The sequence below is a fragment of the Sus scrofa genome, chromosome 6 (assembly GCF_000003025.6).
Source record: "Sus scrofa isolate TJ Tabasco breed Duroc chromosome 6, Sscrofa11.1, whole genome shotgun sequence".
NCBI lineage: Eukaryota > Metazoa > Chordata > Mammalia > Artiodactyla > Suidae > Sus > Sus scrofa.
Window position 1 is genome coordinate 75152840 of NC_010448.4, and position 18667 is coordinate 75171506.

At 49.8% G+C, this 18667-nt stretch overlaps 1 protein-coding gene across 1 annotated transcript; it reads left to right on the forward strand.

The window, feature by feature from the left end:
- On the forward strand, window positions 7084-9983 carry C6H1orf64 (chromosome 6 C1orf64 homolog). Its single transcript, XM_021095401.1, has 2 exons — window positions 7084-7688; window positions 9224-9983. The coding sequence occupies exons 1-2, from the start codon at window positions 7595-7597 to the stop codon at window positions 9640-9642; spliced, it is 513 nt and encodes a 170-aa protein (XP_020951060.1). The 5' UTR covers window positions 7084-7594; the 3' UTR covers window positions 9643-9983.

Sequence of the window (18667 nt, forward strand, 5' to 3'; positions counted from 1 at the left end):
TTCATTTAGGTTTTATTTATTATTTATTTATTTATTTTTGTCTTTTTGCTATTTCTTAGGCCGCTCCCACAGCATATGGAGATTCCCAGGCTAGGGGTCAAATCGGAGCTGTAGCCACCGGCCTACGCCAGAGCCACAGCAACATGGGATCCGAGCCGCGTCTGCAACCTACACCACAGCTCATGGCAACGCCGGATCGTTAACCCACTGAGCAAGGGCAGGGACCGAACCTGCAACCTCATGGTTCCTAGTCGGATTCGTTAACCACTGCACCACGACGGGAACTCCTCATTTAGGTTTTAAACTTCATTCATGTTGTAACATGTATCAGTCCTTCACTCTTTTTTATGGTCAAATAATATTTCATTGTATAAATATACCATATTTTGTTTATCCATTTATCAGTGGATGGACATTTGAGTCGTTTCCACTTTGCTATTACAAAAAAATGATATTATGAACATGTGCGTACAAGTTTTGTATGGACATATATTTTCACTCTTGGGTATATACCTAAGAATGAAATTGCTGGGTCTTAGGATAAATTTAACATTTTGAAGAATTGCCAAAGTGTTTCGCAAAGTGACTGCACTTTTTTAATAGAATATAGTTGATTTACAATGTTTTAGGTGTACAGAAAAGAGATTCAATTATACATACATATGTGTATATATCCATTTTCAGAGTCTTTTCCGTAAAAATGATTACAAGTTATTGAATATAGTCCTCGGTGCTATACAGTAGGTCCTATTTATCTGTTTTTATAGAGTAGCGTGTATCTATTAATCCCAAATTCCCAATTTATCCCTCCTCTCCACCTTCAAAGTGACTGCATCTTTTAACAATCCTACCAGTAATCTAAGAGAGTTCCAATTTCTCCAGATCCTCACTAACACTTTTTTTCCCCCTGGTTTTTTTTTTTTTCTTCTTTTTTTGGACACCCTGTGACGTAAAAAGTTTCTAGGCCAGAAATCAGGTCTGAGCCATAGTTGTGACTTAAGCTGCAGCTGCAAGAATGCCAGATCCTTAACCCACTGTGCCAGGCTGGGGATTGAACCTGTGTCCCAGCACTCCCAAGACGCCCCCAACCCTGGGGTCATTGGTGCCGATCCTGTTGCGCCACAGTGGGAACTTCCTCACTCACGCGTGTGATTGTCTATCTTCCTGATGTTCATTTTATTTGAACTTTCAGAGTAAGGAGAAGGTATCCTGGTTACTTCCACTAGCATCCAAGGAGAGTCCTCCCCACTCACTTTTTTATTTTTTATTTTTTGGCCGAAGCATTGGCATATGGAAGTGCCTGGGCCAGGGACCAAATCTGAGCCTCAGCTGCAACCTAGGACACAGCTGTGGTAATGCTGGATCCTTAACCTGCTGTGCCACAGGTAGAACTCCCCAACTCACTTTTTAAAAACTTTGTTTTTAATTTAGAGTAATTTTAGATTTATTGAAAAGTGGCAGAGATAGAACAGAGAGGGGAGTTCCTGTTGTGGCGCAGCAGAAGCCAATCTGACTGGTATCTGTGAGGATGCAGGTTTGATCCCTGGCCTCGCTCAGTGGATTGGGGATCCAGCATTGCTGTGTACCTCACAGATGCAGCTTGGATCTGCATTACTGTGACTGTGGTGTAGGCCAGCAGCTGCAGCTCCAATTCAACCCCTAGACTGGGAACTTCCATGTGCTGCAGGTGTGGCCATAAAAAAAGTAAAAAAAAAAAAAAAAAAAAAAAAAAAAAGAAAGAGAGAGAGAGTACAGAGAGTTCCTGTGTACTCCACACCCAGTTTCCCCATTGTTAACATTTTACGGGACTGTGGAATATTTGTCAAAACTAAGGAAACAATGTTGGTACATGACTATTAACTAAATTCCAGGCTTTATTTGGGTTTCACCACTTTTCCCCATGAATGTTCTTTTTCTGTGCCAGAATCCAGCCCAGGATCTCACATGACATGTAGTTATCATGAGTCCTTAGCCTCCTTCAGTCTGTGACTGTCTCTCTGTGTTTTCTCATTTTCCAGATCTTGACCCTTTGAGGAGTACTGGGCAGGTATTTTGCATAAAGTTCTTTAGTTTGGATCTTTCCAATGTTTTTTGGTTTTGAGGGTTTTTTTTTTTTTTCTTTTCTTTTCTTTTTGGCCTCTCCTGTGGCATGTGGATGTTCCAGGGTCCGGGATCGAAGGCTCTCCACAGCAGGGACCTGAGCCACAGCAGTGACAACCCTAGATGCTGGACTTGAGGCACCACCAAGGGAAGTCCTCCAATGTCCTTCACATTAGACCAGGGTTGTACGTTTCGAGGAAGGAAACGACCAATGGGAAGTGCCCTTCTCATCATGTAATATCAGGAGCGCATGTTATTCAGACATGCCAAGTCACTTTGGTTTATTTATTTATTTATTTATTTGTCTTTTTTTTGGGAGGGCGCCACCACACCCATGGCATATGGAAGTTCCCAGGCTAGGGGTCGAATCAGAGCTATAGCCACCAGCCTATACCACAGCCACAGCAACGCCAGATCCAAGCCGTATCTATAGCCTACACCACAGCTCATGGCAACACCGGATCCTTAACCCACTGAGAGAGGCCAGGGATCAAGCCTGAGTCCTCATGGATACTAGCAGGGTTCATTACTACCAAGCCACAGCAGGAACACCTCACTGTGGTTTAAATGTCTAGCTAGAATTTAATTTTGACTTTTCATAAAAAATTTTTATTAAAGCATAGTTGATTTGCAATGTCACTACAGGTGTACAGCAGAGCGATTTGGTTTTATATATATGTGTGTGTGTGCCTGTGTATAAGAGAATTTTCATATTCTTTTCCATTACAGGATATTGAATATTCTGTAGGTGTGATACATTGGAACCTTGTTGTTTATCTATTTTATGTATAGTAGTGGGTATGTATTAATCCCAAACTCTTAATTTATCACCCCCTTTCCCCTTTGGTAGCCATAAATTTGTTTTCCCATGTCTTTGAGTCTGTGTCTGTTTTGTAAATAAGTTCATTTGGGAGTTCCTGCCACGGTGCAGCGGAAAAGAATCCGACTAGGAACCATGAGGTTGTGGGTTTGATCCCTGGCCTCCACTCAGTGGGTTAAAGGATCCGGCATTGCCGTAAGCTGTGTTGTAGATTGCAGATGCGGCTCGGATCTGGCGTTGCTATGGCTGCGGTGTAGGCTGGCAGCTGTAGCTCTGATTCTACCCCTAGCCTGGGAACCTCCATATGCTGTGGGTGTGGCCCTGAAAAGCAAAAAATTTTTAAAAATTAAATTAAAATTTAAAAAAAGGAGTTCCCGTCGTGGCGCAGTGGTTAACGAATCCAACTAGGAACCGTGAGGTTGCAGGTTCGGTCCCTGCCCTTGCTCAGTGGGTTAACGATCCGGCGTTGCCGTGAGCTGTGGTGTAGGTTGCAGACGCGGCTCGGATCCCGTGTTGCTGTGGCTCTGGCGTAGGCCAGTGGCTATGGCTCTGATTTGACCCCTAGCCTGGGAACCTCCATGTGCCGCAAGGGCGGCCCAAGAAATAGAAAAAAAAAAGAAGACAAAAAAAAAATTTAAAAAAGAAGTTTATTTGTATCATATTTTTATTCCACATATAAGTAATGTCATATGGTATTTGTCTTCCTCTGTCTGACTTACTTCACTTAGTGTGATAATCTCTATGTCCATTATGTTGCTGCAAATGGCATTATTTCATTTTTTTTCATGGCTGGGTACTATTCCGTGTGTGTGTGTGTGTGTGTGTGTGTGTGTGTGTGTAAATATATATCACGTCTTTATCCATTCGTCTGTCAATGGACTTTTTTTTTTTTCTTTTTTCTTTTTAGAGCCACATCTGCGGCATATGTAAGCCCACAGGCTAGGGGTCAAATCTGAGCTGCAGCTGCTGGCCACAGCCACAGCCACAGCCATAGCAAGGTAGGTTCTGAGCTGCATCTGAGACCTACACCACAGCTCACAGCAACGCCAGATCCTTAACCTACTGAGTGAGGCCTGGGATCGAACCTGAGTCCTCATGGATACTAGTCGGGTTTGTTACCACTGAGCCACCACAGGAACGCCAGTCAATGGACATTTAGATTGTCGTCCATGTCTTGGGAACTGTAAATAATGCTGCTAAGAACGCTGAGGTGCATTTTTTAAAAATTTTTTCTTTGACATTTACAAAGAATATGAGTTTTCTATTGCTGCTGTAACAAATCACCAGTCTAGTGGCTTAAATGCAAATTTGTTATCAGTCAGTCAGAAGTCCAACATGACTATCTACATGTTGGCAGGAAACTTCCTTTCCTGGCCTTTGCCAGGTTAAAGTGGCTGCCTACCTTCCTTCCACCATCTCCAAAGCCTGTGTTAAAAAAAGATAACAGCAACCACAAAAAAAGAATGCAAGACTGCTATTTGCAGCCACAAATGGACCTAGAGACTATCACATTGAATGAAGGAAGCCAGACAAAGACAAATAACATATGACATCACCTACACGTGACCTGAGCTGCCACAGTGACAACACCAGGTTCTAGGGCCACAAGGGAACTCCCTGAGTTATATTCTTTTATAACAAACTGGTCATCTAGTCAGTAAAATGTTTCTCTGGGTTCTGTGAGCTGCTCTAGCAAAGTAATCAAACCCAAGGAGTGAGTTGTGGAAACTGCCCATCTATTGGTCAGAAACACAGGTGACAAGCAGGACTTGTAATTGATGTCTGTGTCAGGGGTGGTCTTGTAGGACTGGACCCTTAACCTGTGAGATCTGATGCTATCTCCAGGTAGATGGAGTCAGACCTGAGTCAATTGCTTGGTAATGTGAAAACAAAAACAAAAAACATTGGAATGGGCGGGAGAATTGGTATACCCTTGATCACATATGCTAAGACCTGATGGCCGTGTAAGATAACATTTTTACAGGTTCTAGGGATTAGGGCATGGACATCTTTGGGGTACCATTATTCTTCTACCTTACATAGGTACTTTTTCATTTTTATTTTTGTATTTTTAGGGCCATCCCCGTGGCATATGGAGGTTCCTAGGCTTAGGGGTCAAATCGGAGCTACGGTTGCCGGCTTACACCACAGCCACAGCAATGCCAGATCCAGCCGCATTTGTGACCTACACCACAGCTCATGGCAACGCTGGCTTAACCCACTGAGCAAGGACGGGGATTGAACCCACATCTCATGGATGCTAGTTAGATCCGTTTCCGCTGAGCCACGACGGGAACTCTGGTATTTTATTTGTAGCAGTAATACTGTTTATTTAATGAAGCAATACCAATTTTCCTTTTGTGGACAAAGAATGTCACCTGCCACATCAGTAAATAAAGGATGTGGCAGCCATCAACCCATCAGCCACTGCAGCTGCCCCTAGTTGTGCACCCTGGATTCAGAATGGAGAAAAATAGGATACTGGCCCTAGATGTTTAAGATGCATATCAAATGAGTAATTTCAATAAACTCAGAGTCATGCATCTTCCCATAAAGAGAAAAGTGCTAAATTCATTACCTTGAGCTGCCTGATTTTTTTTTTTTTCCTTTGGGCACCTGCAGCATGTGGAATTTCCCAGACCTGGGATCAAACCTACACCACAGCAGCAACCCAGGCCAATGCAGTGGCAATGCTGGATACTTAACTCACTGCGCCAGAAGGGAATTCCTGAGCTGTCTGATGTTTTTTAAATTTACAGTAATCTTTTGATGTTCCAAATACTTGGGCTTTTTTTTTTTTTTTTTTTTTTTTATCTTTTTGCCATTTCTTGGGCCGCTCCCACAGTATATGGAGGTTCCCAGGCTAGGGGTCAAATCAGAGCCATAGCCACCGGCCTACACCAGAGCCACAGCAACGCGGAATCCGAGCCGCGTCTGCAACCTACACCACAGCTCACGGCAACGCTGGATCCTTAACCCACTGAGCAAGGCCAGGGATTGAACCCAAAATCTCATGGTTCCTAGTCGGATTTGTTAACCACTGAGCCATGATGGGAACTCCTTTTTCTTTTCTTTTCTTTTTTTTTTTTTTAACTCCTATATATCGTGGCTCCTCTCTTACCTCTTCAGAATAGTCCCTCAGAGGGAGTTCTCATTGTGGCTCAGTGGGTTAAGAACCTGACTAGTATCCATGAGGATGCAGGTTTGATTCCCAGCCTCGCTCAGTGAGTTAAGGATCTGGTGATGCTGTGGCTGTGGCTGGCAGGTGTAGCTCCAATTTGACTCCTAGCCTGGGAACTTCCATATGCTGCAGGTGTGGCCATAAAGAGAAAAAAAAAGAAAAAAGAAAAAGGAACAGCCCCTCAGAGCTACCTGAGAAGCTGTCTCTTGGCTTAAGTCCTCAATAAGTCCACTGGGAAAAACATAACTCAACGATTAGATGACGCACTTTTTTTTTTAGTTGACAAATATTTTTCTTTTTCAGTAAAAAATTGTTGGTCGACTTAAAAGATGCTTTAGACTGAACATGTCCTCCAAAAATTCATATTTTGAAAACTAATCCCCAATCAGGAGGTGGGGCCTTTGGGAGGTGATTAGGTCATGAGGGTAAGAGCCCTCCTGGTGGGGTTAGTGCCCTTATAAAAGAGTCCCCAGGGATTTCCCATGTGTCTCAGCAGGTTAAGGATCCAGCATTGTCATTGCTGTGGCTTGGGTCACAGCTCTGGTACAGGTTCGATCCCTGGCCCGGGAACCTCCCTGAATGCATGCCATGGGCATAGCTGGAAAAAAAAAAGAGAGAGAGAGAGACCCCAGAGAGCCTTCTTGCACTTTCTTCTAGGTGAAGACACAGTGCAAAGACAGCCCTCTGTGAACTGGTAAGCAGGTCCTCACCAAACACTAAAATCTGCAGGTCCTTGATCTTGGACTTCCCGGCATCTGGAATCGTGAGAAACAAAGGTTTGTGGTTTGTTTGTTTGTTTGTTTGTTTATTTATTTAATGGCCGCACCTGCAGCATATGGAAGTTCCCAGACTAGGGGTCGAATCGGAGCTGCAGCTGCCGGCTGACTCCACAGCCACCGCAACGCCATCTGCAACCTATGCCGCTTGCAGCAACACTGGATCCTTAACCCACTGAGTGAGGCCAGGGATTGAACCCATATCCTCATAGACACTATGTTGTATTCTTAACCCGCTGAGCCACAGTGGGAACTCTATGTTTGCGTTTAAATCCCCTAATCTATCGCTGCTTGAACAGACTAACACAAGGACATATTAAGTGGGTAGTGTTCCTTATAGTCCTTAGGAAAAAACAAAAGCAAAACAACTCCTAAAAACTAAGGATGCAGCCAGTAAGGACTGAGATTTGGGAAATGGAGGCTTGGCTGAGAATGTTCCAAGGCCCCTCCTAAGCGAGGAAGCAGCTGGAGTTGGAAGAAACTGTGTCTAGTAGAGAGCCTGCTGCCCAGCGACCGGACAGCAACCCTGTTGACGTAACCCCATGGATCAAAGCAATCCCCCAACTGCTCCAGGCAAGTTCCTGTGGCTCCTGGTGGAATTCACTCAGCAGATCCGGATCTGGTAAATATAAAAGGTCTGGTCCTTGGGTGGAGGTTGCTGCATCCTGAAAGAGGCCGCTACAAACTGCTCCTTCAGCCGGTGCTCAGCCAGGCGCTATGGCCGCAGAAACAGCCCCTTCAAAAGACCCCAGAGACCCCAGAGCCAGCCCCAAAGTCAGGGGCCTTAAGACAGACCTGAAGACTCGCTCAGGTAAGAGGTGACTGAGGGCGCCTCAGCCCTGCAGCTGAATGGGGGCTGGGGAGGCCGTGGGGGGTGGCGGCAGAGGGCAGATATACCCTGCCTTGGGGGAAGCCAGGATTCTCAAGCCATGGGTGGGCTTCATTCACAGTTGACCCTCCTTGCTGTGGAAAATCCCCCTTTACCCCTGCGTCTCTGAGGTTCCACCTTTACAGATTCCACCTATTCTGGATTGTGTCGTGATCCAGATTTATTGGAAAAAATCCGTGTATAAATGGATCCGAAATTCAAACCCATGTTGTTCAAGGGTCAGCTGTATTTCCTGTGTTAACCAACCTTCCTGAACAGAAGCTTCCTTCTGAGCCTGTCGTGGTGACGAGCACGTTCTTAAGAGAGTGGGTTTGTATATTATTTGGGTAACTTGAAAACTTACCTTTCAAAGAGCACAGGCTTTGGATTCAAAGAGACCTGCTCTGCTACTTGCTTCGTTGATAAACCGCTTGACTGCTTCGTGGCTTCTTCCCGTTTGGTGGGGAAGATGGAGCTGGGATCCCCAGGGCAGAGGGGACCACTAGACACGATTATGTGGGGACGGGGAGAGTGACATTTGCACAAGCTGAGCCCCACACTCTTCACCTGTAAAAAGGGGATTTGCTCTTATGACTCACTCACCGTGTGGTCTGTGGACCAGCAGCACCAGCATTACCTGGGAGCCTGTTAGAAATGTAATCCCCGGAGCTCTGATTGTGGTTCAGTGGGTTAAGAACCCAACTAGTATCCATGAGGATGTAGGTTCAATCCCTGGCCTCACTTAGTTGGTTAAGGATCTGGCAAGGCCACAAGCTGCAATGTAAGATGTGGCTCAGATCTGGTGTTGCTGTGTCTGGTGTAGGCCAGCTGCAGCAGCTCCAATTCGACCCCTCATCCTGAAACTACCATGTGCCAAGGGTGCAGCCCTAAAAAGAAAAAAAAGAAATGCAGTTCCTCAGGCCCCATCCCAGACCCTCTGTCCAGAATCTGCATGTTAACAAGACGCTCGAACCGTCTGCGTACACAGCGGACTTGAGAGTCTCTGATGCAGTGGGTTCTGCGCTCCTGAAAGGCAGATGGCTCACACGGGGGAAACCACGTGGAAACTTGGGTCTCTCCGATGCTGAAATTCATGCTCTTAGGCATCTGTCTTCCCATCTTCCTTCCTTCCTTTCTCTTTTTAGGGCCACACCTGTGACATATTTCCATATAGCCAGAGTTCCCAGGCTAAGGGTTGAATCTGAGCTGCAGCTGCTGGCCTACACCACGGCCACAGCAACACAGGATCCAAGCCATGTCTGTGACCTATACTGGAGTTCGCAGCAATGCTAGATCCTTAACCCACCGAGCAAGGCCAGGGGTCGAACTCACGTCCTCACGGATACTAGTCGGGTTCATTACCGCTGAGCCGCAGTAGGAACTTCTCCCTTCCATGTTTGTGCCCCAACCAATATGCAGTAACAGAACCACATCCTTCGCCGTGCTACCCAAACCTTTGGTCTTGACCTTCCTTCTAGGTGGAAAGCCCGCAGGCCACCAGAAGGCCATTCCCAAAGCTCACCTAACTTTCGTCATCGACTGTGCTCACGGGAAACGGATCTCCCTGACAGCACCCCCAGTGCCACCCCGAGCCCCTAGTCCCAACCCAGGACCTGTCATCCCTCCAATGAAGACCTACATCTTGTTCTGTGGGGAAAGCCGGCCCCCCCATCAGACTCCAGAGGCCCCCCTGGATGAGGGAGGCCTTGCCTGGGCCAGGGGCCCCCTGCCACCCTGCACAGGGAGTGCAGCCCCAGCTTCCTCCCCTGCCAGCCCACTCTGCCTCCAGGAGGCTCCTGAAGTCAAGGGGAGCCCTGCCAAGAGGTCTTCAGCTTGGGGAACGGTCTTGGGCTCCCTCAAAGCCCTCTCCTCCTGCGTCTGTGCGCAGGCTGATTAACCGGAAGAGCCTGGCCGAGGGAGGAAGGGGGTGACACCCAGGAGCCCGTCCCTCCTCCCCAGCCAAGAGGAAATCTCTTGTGGCTGGGCCACGGAAGGAGCCTAAGATCATTAAAGGACATCTGAAACAGCCACGCGTGTCCTCCCTTTCAGTAGCAGGAGGATAAGCACCGCCACGTGGAAAGAGACTAATTCACTCACACGGCAAATTCTAACCAGAGCACCATCCACATGCCAGGCCCTGCAAAGCCTAGAGAAGATGCCACAGCTTTCTTAGAGCTTGTATTCTTGGGGATGGGGGAGAATGCTTAAACAACTGAATAAAGATGATTTTGGACCGTGTAACGAGCGGTGCGGAGGAACTCAAACAGGGCGCCGGGATGGGAAATGATTTGAGCAAAGAGTTATTCTGACCCAGTGGTTGGGAAAGGCCTCTCTGAGTGGGTAACAAAGTGTTCTCTAAAAGGTGAGAAGGGGAGTTCCTGTTGTGGCTCAGGGGTTTAAGAACCCAACATAGTGTCTGTGAGGACGCACGTTCGATCCCTGGCCTCACTCAGTGGGTTAAGGATCTGGCTTTTCCACAAGCCGCAGTGCAGGTCACAGATGCCATTTGGATCCGGTATTGCCATGTCTGTGGCATAGGCCTGCAGCTCTGATTTGATCCCTAGCCCGGGAACCTCCATTTGCTGCAGGTGCGGCTGTAAAAAGAAAAAAACGTTGAGAAGGAGGACTTCTCTGCTGGCCCCGTGGTTAAGGATCTGGTGTTGTCACTGCTGTGGCTCTAGCTGCTGCTGTGATGCGGATCTGATCTCTGGCCTGGGAACTTCCACAGCTGCAGGCCTGGCCAAAGGAAAAAGAGAAGGAGCCAGCACTGCACACTACCCTCCTGGTCCCCTGCTTGGCATCTCATCCCAGAACAGTCCAGAGCAAAAGGCAGGTCACCCCCAGCACAATGGGCAGGGGCAATACTTTGGCTGCTATCATCCTGACTCACGTGCAAGTGTGTAGGTGACCAGGGACCACCAGGAGACCTTGGGACTCTGGACAGGAGATTCAAAGTGAAGGAGAGGAAAGTTCCTGTTGTGGCTCAATGGAAATGAGCCTAACTAGGATCCATGAGGATACTGGTTCGATCCCTGGCCTTGCTCAGTGCGTTAAGCCTCTGGCATTGCTGTGGCTGTGGTGAAGGCCGGAAGCAGCAGCTCCCATTCAACGCTTAGCCTGGGAAACTCCTTATGCCACAGGCAAGGCCCTGAAAAGAAAAAAACAAAACAAAACAAAAAGTGAAGGGGAAATAAGGAGAACTCAGAGTTCCCGCTGTGGCTCAGTTAAGAACCCGACTAGTATCCATGAGGATGCAGGTTCAATCCCTGGTCTTGCTCAGTGGGTTAAAGATCTAGTGTTGCTGTGGCTGTGGCGTAGGCTGGAAGCTGCAGCTCCGGTTTGACCCCTAGTCTGGGAACTTCCATATGCCCTGTGTACAGCCCTAAAAAGACGAAAAAAGAAAAAAAAAAAGTCCTCTTGTAGGAATTCTCATGGTGCAGCGGGTTAAGAATCCGGGGCGTTGTCATTGCAGTGGCTTGGGTTGCTGCTGTGGCTCAGTTTTGATCCCTGGCCCAGGAACTTCCACCTGCTGCAAGTGCCCCGCCCCCAAACAAAAATTCCTCTTAGCTCTTACACTGGGATAGGAAGGCAGGGGAGGAAGCTGAGGAGGCTGCACCTTAATTCAGGCAAAGGACTCACTCACCACAGGCGGTGTGACTATGTCATGATGAGAGGATATCTGGGTCACATATACTTCCTTGTCTCTCCTCCTCCTGCTGAGAATCACTGGACAAGAAGAGCCCAAGGACATAGCTGCAACTAGAGTTTGAGACTCACAAGGGAAACGTTGGGGCTGCAGGTCTAGTTTTTCACCAGCAGGTGTCGCCCTATCATCGGACTGGCGGGCACCGCCTCCTGGTGTGGGTGGGGAAGATGGGAACTTGCTGAGGGAGGGCCGGGAGTCACCAAGCTAGCCACCCAGTGGGGGTCAAGTTTAGAGAAGCCAGACTTTCACTCTAACCAACATCCCTTTCATCCAGAATAATGATTATTGATTTTTTTTTTCCCTCACCCACAGCATGTGTAAGTTCCCAGGCCAGGGATCGAACCGGAGCCCCAGAAGTGACAATACCCTGCTGAGCAATTAGGGAACTCCTATCGAGATTTTTTTTTTTTTTTTTTTTTTTTGGTCTTTTTAGGGCTGCACCTGCAGCATATGAAGTTTCCCAGGCTAGGGGTTGAATTGGAGCCGTAGCTGCTGCCCTACATCACAGCCACAACAACACTAGATCCTGGCCGCATCTTCAACCTACATCACAGCTCATGCAACGCGCTGGACCCTTAACCCACTGAGTGAGAACAGGGATCAAACCTGCTTCCTCGGAGTTCCCATCGTGGCGCAGTGGTTAATGCATCCGTCTAGGAACCATGAGGTTTCGGGTTCGATCCCTGCCCTTGCTCAGTGGGTTAACGATCCGGCATTGCCGTGAGCTGTGGTGTAGGTCTAAGATGCGGCTCGGATCCCGCGTTGCTGTGGCTCTGGTGTAGGCCAGAGGCTACAGCTCCGATTCGACCCTTAGCCTGGGAACCTCCATATGCCCCAGGAGCGGCCCTAGAAATGGCAAAAAGACAAAAAAAAAAAAAACCTGCTTCCTCATGGATGCTAGTCAGGTTCATTTCCACTGAGCCATGATGGTTTTTTGCTTTTTTTAAGGCTGCACTTGTGGCACATTGAAGCTACTGGGCTAGGGGTCCAATCAGAGCTGCAGCTGCCGGCCTACACCACAGTCATAGCAACACCAGATCCGAGTTGTGTCTGCGACCTACACCACAGCTCACGGCAATGCTGGGTCCTTGACCCACTGAACAGAGCCAGGGATTGAACCCAAATCCTCATGGATACTAATCGGATTCATTATCACTGAGCCACAAAGGGAACTCCCCCTACTGAGATTTTTATAGGCACCACATGCCACTTCATTTCTTCACATGAGATGGGTCTATTTTTTGTTGCCATTTTACAGATGAAGAAACTGAGGCATAGAGAATGAAATGATTTGCCCAAGGTCACCAACTAGGAAAAGGCCGAGCCCAAATCCAAACCACAGGCGGTGTGACTATGTCATCAGAGCATCCTCACCCTGTACTAAGCTGTAGGTGCCCTGTTCATGAAGGAAGGGATGGGCATTCTCCAAGGAACTCGCCCAGGGCCTGGCAGTGTGGAGGGACCATCTGAGGGTCCAACAAGTGATGAGGCCCTCACTGAGACGGGACACACAGGTGGAAGAGAACTGCTTACTTAGTCTCTCCGCCCCAGTCCTCTGAGGTGCTGCCCCATTTCATAGATAAGGAAACCGAGGCTCAGGTAGGTTAAGTGACTGGCCCAAGGTCACGCAGCTGGTAAGTGGCAGAGCTAGGGTTGAAATGGAGGCAGGTTGCCCTCAGAGCTTTACTTACGTCCCATATTGTAGGGAGTTCCCGAAAAATCTGTTGAGAGAATGAATCAATAAAGAAGTGAAAGACTTGGCGTTCCTGTCATGGCTCAGTGGTTAATAAACCTGACTAGTATCCATGAGGATGCAGGTTCGATCCCTGGCCTTGCTCAGTGGGTTAAGGATCTGGCGTTGCCGTGAGCTTGGGTGTAGGTCGCAGACGTGGCTTGGCTCTGGAGTTGCTGTGGCTGTGGTGTAGGCCAGCAGCTTTGGCTCTGATTTGACCCCTAGCCTGGGAACCTCAATATGCCACGGGCGCGGCCCTCAAAATGCAAAGAAGAAAAAAAAAAAAAAAAGAAAGGAATGAAAGACTTTACCAAACCAGTGAGTGAAAGTGTGAAAAAGTGAATGTGTTCCCAAGCTGGCAGCTATGCCCAATCAGACCTGGGTCTCTGGTGCCTTAAAGTGTCTGGTACATAATTAGTGGTCACGAATTGTGTGGGGGAGTTCCTGTTGTGGTGCAGCAGAAACAAATCCGACTAGTATCCATGAGGATGCAGTTTCAATCCCAGCCCTCGCTCAGTGGGTTAAGGATCCATGTTGCCATGAACAGTGGTGTAGGTCGAAGATGAGGCTCGAATCCAGTGTTGCTGTGGCTGTGAGGGAGGAAGGGAGGGAGGGAGGGACAGAGGGGCAAGTTTACTGTCCTGTTCTCTCTTCTCTGGCTCCCTGGGGCCAGCAGCCTTGCTTTGTGCCCTTCAGGGAGGCGCTCCAGAGGGCCCCCACCCAGTCTAGTAGGCCCCAGATGCCCATGGACGGTTCCCCTGGGCCCAGGCCCTGCAAGGCCTCAGAGCTCAGGGCTGGCCTGGCTGGCTGCTCCAGGTGAGCTCTAGGCCAGCTGTGCTGACTGTAAACAGCAGGCCCTTCCCTGCCCAGGGGCTCGTGCATACACCTCAGGACATTCTTGTGTGAGGGCAGAGCCAGGGGTGGAAGCTTGCCTTTCCTTGTTCAGAAAAGCAGCACAGGGATTTTAACAGGAGCTTAGCATTTATTGAGTTTATAGTAAAACACTGTCTCTCTCTGGCTCCTCATAGCAGTACCTGATCTTTGTTTATACAAGAGGAAACTAAGCCTTCAAGGTGCTTCTCCCCCAGTGCCCAGACAGGTGTTCCCAGAGGGCCCAGGAACCTACATTTTAGCTCTGCCTCACCTGGTTTTCTGGACAGAAGATTCCAGGTACAGGGCAGTTCTTCTGCCCTTCCAGCCCAAGTCTTGTGGGTGAGCTGGGGCTAGTGGGCACCAAATATACATGAAATAACAGAGTTCTAAACGAGCCCTTCTGGGTGTTTCCAATGCATGGCATGTGTGAGCAATAGTCAACAACTGTGTGCCAAGCCCTTTAAGTGAATTTTAAAACAACCCCAGCAGGTAGATCTTCTGGCCCCATTTCACAGATGGTGCAACTGAGGCACAGAGAGGTTAAGTTACTGCTCAAGATATCACACAGCTCAGAAGCAGCAGAGCCAAGATTTGAACCCAAGTGGTGTGGCTCCAGCGTCCGCAACTGACGCTCCACTCTTTACTAAGTCTTGATAGCTTTTCAAAACAATTCTGCAGGAGTTCTCTTATGGTGCAGCCAGTTAAGGATCAGGTGTTGTCATTGTAGCGACTCAGGTTGCCGCGGTAGCACGGGTTCTATCCTTGGCTCGGCAACTTTCACATGCCATGTGCACAGCCAAAAAAAATTAAAATTAAAATTAAAAAATAAAGGAGTTTCCGCTGTGGTGCAGTGGGTTAAGAACCTGACTGCAGCAGCTTGGGTCACTGTAGGGGTACAGGTTTAATCCCCAGGCTGATGCAGTGGGTTAAAGGAACCAGTGTTGCCGCAGCTCTGGCACAGGTTGCAGCCATGACTTGGATTCAGTCCCTGGCCTGGGAACTTCCACATGCCGCAGGTATGGCCATAAAGCAAAATAATTAAATTTTAAAAATAAAAAAATAAGATAAATATATAAATAAAAAACACTACAACCATTGACTGAGCTCCTTTCCTGTGCCAGGCTTGGGAACAAGAGGGCAGAATAAGGCATCTTCTGCCATTGCAGAACTGGGATCCACGGCAGCCTGGGAAGTGAGTTGATGGGGGCAGGGGGAGATGAGGGGCTACAATGTGGGAAGTGAGTCAGGAAACGGAGGTCATGCAGATGGGGGGGTGTTGCTTTGGTAGAGCACCTCTGGCCTGAAGTTCTGGAGGCCTGAGTCTTCATCTCATCTCTGCCACTGACTTGCTGTGTGACCCTGGGCAAGGCTCTCCCCTTCCCTGGGCCTACATCTCTCCATCAAACCCTGAGGATTTTGGAGTGACTCCCAAAGGACACAGGGCTGGCCAATCAAGCCTCAGGGTCTGCCCTTACCTCCAGGCATGTGTTCCGTTCATCTGAGTTTGAGTTTCTTTTGAAGACATGTTTTAGGCCTATGGTTTCTCCGGGATCTGCCAGTGCCTCTGAGCTTGTAGCTCTGGAAGGCTTTTTGGAGGAGGAGGTTTTTGACCTGGACTGGGCCTTGAAAAGCAATGGAACTGGGAGTTCCTGTTGTGGCTCAGAGGGTTAAGAACCCGACTAGTATCCATGAGGATGTGGGTTCTATCCCTGGCCCCACTCAGTGGGTTAAGGATCCAGCGCTGTCATGAGCTGGGTGTAGGTCCCAGGTGTGGCTTGGATCCTGTCCGGAGTGGCTGAGGCTGTGGCGGAGGCCAGCAGCAGCAGCTCTGATTCGATGGAACTTCCTGGATGCCCCACATGCCTCTGGCACCACGTGACCTGGACCTTGTCACAGGTCTTTAGCCCCAGAGGGCTCCATCTTTTCAACCTCCCCTGCCCCCTACCCATGTCTGCTCCTAAAGCTGTAAGATGGAGTTTCCCTGTACAGAATGGAGGCAGGAGAGCAGCCTCGCCCTTTGGTGGTGGTGGGACTGATCTGGGCTGACCCAGCAGAGGTCTTTCTAGAGCCAGAGACGATGATTCAAATTCTAGCCATGCCACTTCCAAGCTGGGTGACCTTGGACCAGCTGCTTGACCTCTCTGGACCGCCTCTCCTCCTTGGTACCCACCTTGCGGGATTGTTGTGGGGATGAGCAGGTGTTTGGCACACAGGAGGCGCTCAATGAATGGGGCTGCTATAATTAATCTTCGGGGTGGGGGCGGGGCTCAGCGCTCGCAGCCAGACCTATACTTAGCCTGGAAAGGTGGGGGCGGCGGAAGACAAAGCGCGGCGACCCGCCCAGGCGCCAGAGGGCGGGGCCAACGAGAAGGCAGCCGGCTGTCCCCACCTCCCCTCCCTCCTCTTCCCAGGGTCACCTTGGCAGGAGGGCGCCTTCCGTCTAGACCGCCCCGTGTCCCCGGTGGCGGCTCTGTGCACTGCGCAGCCCTTATCCACTAAAACCACCATCTGGGGAGGGGGCTGCTGGGGCCTGGAGCCCCATTGGCCACCCGGGGAGCTGCCCCCTTTCCCAGCCCAGCTTCCCGCCAGCCCGGCCCAGGGAGGGACGCTGCTGGGGTCGGGATGCCAAGCTGAGCCTGACCCCGAGTGGGGGTCGAGGGAGGGGGAAAACTGGTCTGGCTCCTCCCCCCAGCTCCTCGCCGCCGATGAGTGTTGGGGCTGCAAATAGCCCGGTGGAATCAGTGAGTCACAGAGGCTGGAAATACCGTGCCCACTCCACTCCCCTCCTGTCTGCAGCCGAGCTGCGCTGGGGAGCGCCTGGCACTCCGATTTCAGGAGGGCCTGGTGGTGCGTGGGTGTGTGTGTGTCCCTCATAGGGCACTCAGACTCCCTGACCAGTCCGCTTCCCAGCCGGGTTCCAACCTGGCTCAGCCTTTCCAGCTGTGTGACCTTAGGCCAGTCACTCAGGCTCTCTGGTCCTCAGAACCCATCTGGTACAGATAGGCTTTAGGAGGGCAGGCAACCCAGTGCAGCTGGCCCACCTTCGGTGTCACAGTGCCTGGCAGGGAGTAGCAGGGGCTGACAGTTGGAAGAGAAGGCGATGTGAGGTTTTTCATGGAAATAATTCCCAGATTACACTCCACATGGGCCTGAGAGCCCAGGGAGGAGGCCAAAACACACCCACATTTTTGTGAGACTTTTTTTGTTCTTGTGGGGGGCTTGGGGTTTTTGTTTGTTTGTTTGTTTGTTTTGGCCATATGGCATATGGAAGTTTTGGGGCCAGGGATCGAACCCATGCCACAGCAGTGACAATGCCAGATCCTTACTGCTAGGCCACCGGGAAACTCCTTCTGTGAGATCTTGAGCTTTACTTGAACAACTGCCCCCACCTCCAAATCATTTTTTTTTTAAATTTAAGGTTGCAGGGGCAGCATATGAAAGTCCCCAGGCTTGGGGTTGATTTGGAGATACAGCTGCCGATCTACACCACAGCCACAGCAACACGGGATCCTTAACCCACTGAGCGGAGCCAGGGATCGAACCTGCATCCTCAAGGAAACTGGTCGGGTTCATTGCCACGGAGCCACAACAGGACCTCCCCTCACCCCCAAATCTTAAGAAAGGTGTGTCTGTCCTGGGGCTTTGTACCCCTGCTGTCTCTAGCCTTACCCCAAGTTTGAGAACTTCAGGCAGGTGATCTCCCAAAGTCCAAGTTCTGTTGTCTATTATATTTCGTGTGCAGGGTACAATCCCAGGACCCTCCCCTGACCCTTCTCCACCCACCCCCCACTTGTCCCCTAAGGGTCCCAAAATGGCAGGGGTGAGAGGCCACCTTACAGAACAATGACCCAAGAGGAGCGGAGGGCTGAGGCTGGCCTTGCCACTTTGTTCCGGGGCCCCTGACTGACTGTCAATCATCCCTTCCTCCTCACCTCTGCTTCTGTCTGTGGCTGAGCCAGGGTCCCTGGAGGCAGCCAGGCTGCCCAGAATGAAGGCTGACTGGAGGTCCTTACCCTGGACTGGGGCCTAGGAGGGAGCTGGGCTGGGGACTCTACGGCAATCTGTGCATTGTTGAGCAGGAAGGGGTGGGGGCAGAGTGCACAGGCCAAAAGAGGCAGAATGAGGGGAACTACTCCTCACTGCCCAGAGGGGGCAGGGGTGGTTTGAGAGCAGCTTCTGACACCGTGGGTTCAAATCCAGCCATCAGCTGGGCACTCAGCTGCTCGGACACTCAGTGTTAAAATTCGAGAGGGTAAATCTGATTTTAGAATGGTCCAAATTGGGCTTCGACCACTGGTAATACTTAGTATTTGAAGAACAAGGTTAAGTGTGTGTGTGTGTGTGTGTGTGTTCGCGCGTGCCTATAGATTCGCAGATTAAGGATAGAAAAGGATGAGAGAGGCAAATGGCCTCAAGGGAAGGTTGGCAAGAAGCTGGGGTCCCACCTTAAGGACCCAAAGGCCTATCCAGGCTCCCTCTGCTGGGTGACCTGTCTGCAGTGGAGGCAGCCTGGGGAGCCCAGGTCCCCTGGGTGGGAGGGAGAAGGCCCAGCCCCACCCCCTCAGCCCAGCCTCCCTGGAGGCATGAGCAGGTAACAGACGGTTCACACAG

Bases quoted from the DNA above. Each gene is read 5' to 3' on its own strand.
- C6H1orf64 (XM_021095401.1), top strand. From the start codon at position 7,595: ATGGCCGCAGAAACAGCCCCTTCAAAAGACCCCAGAGACCCCAGAGCC. The intron at 7,689-9,223 runs GTAAGAGGTGAC...CCTTCCTTCTAG, and splicing joins AGACCTGAAGACTCGCTCAG to GTGGAAAGCCCGCAGGCCAC.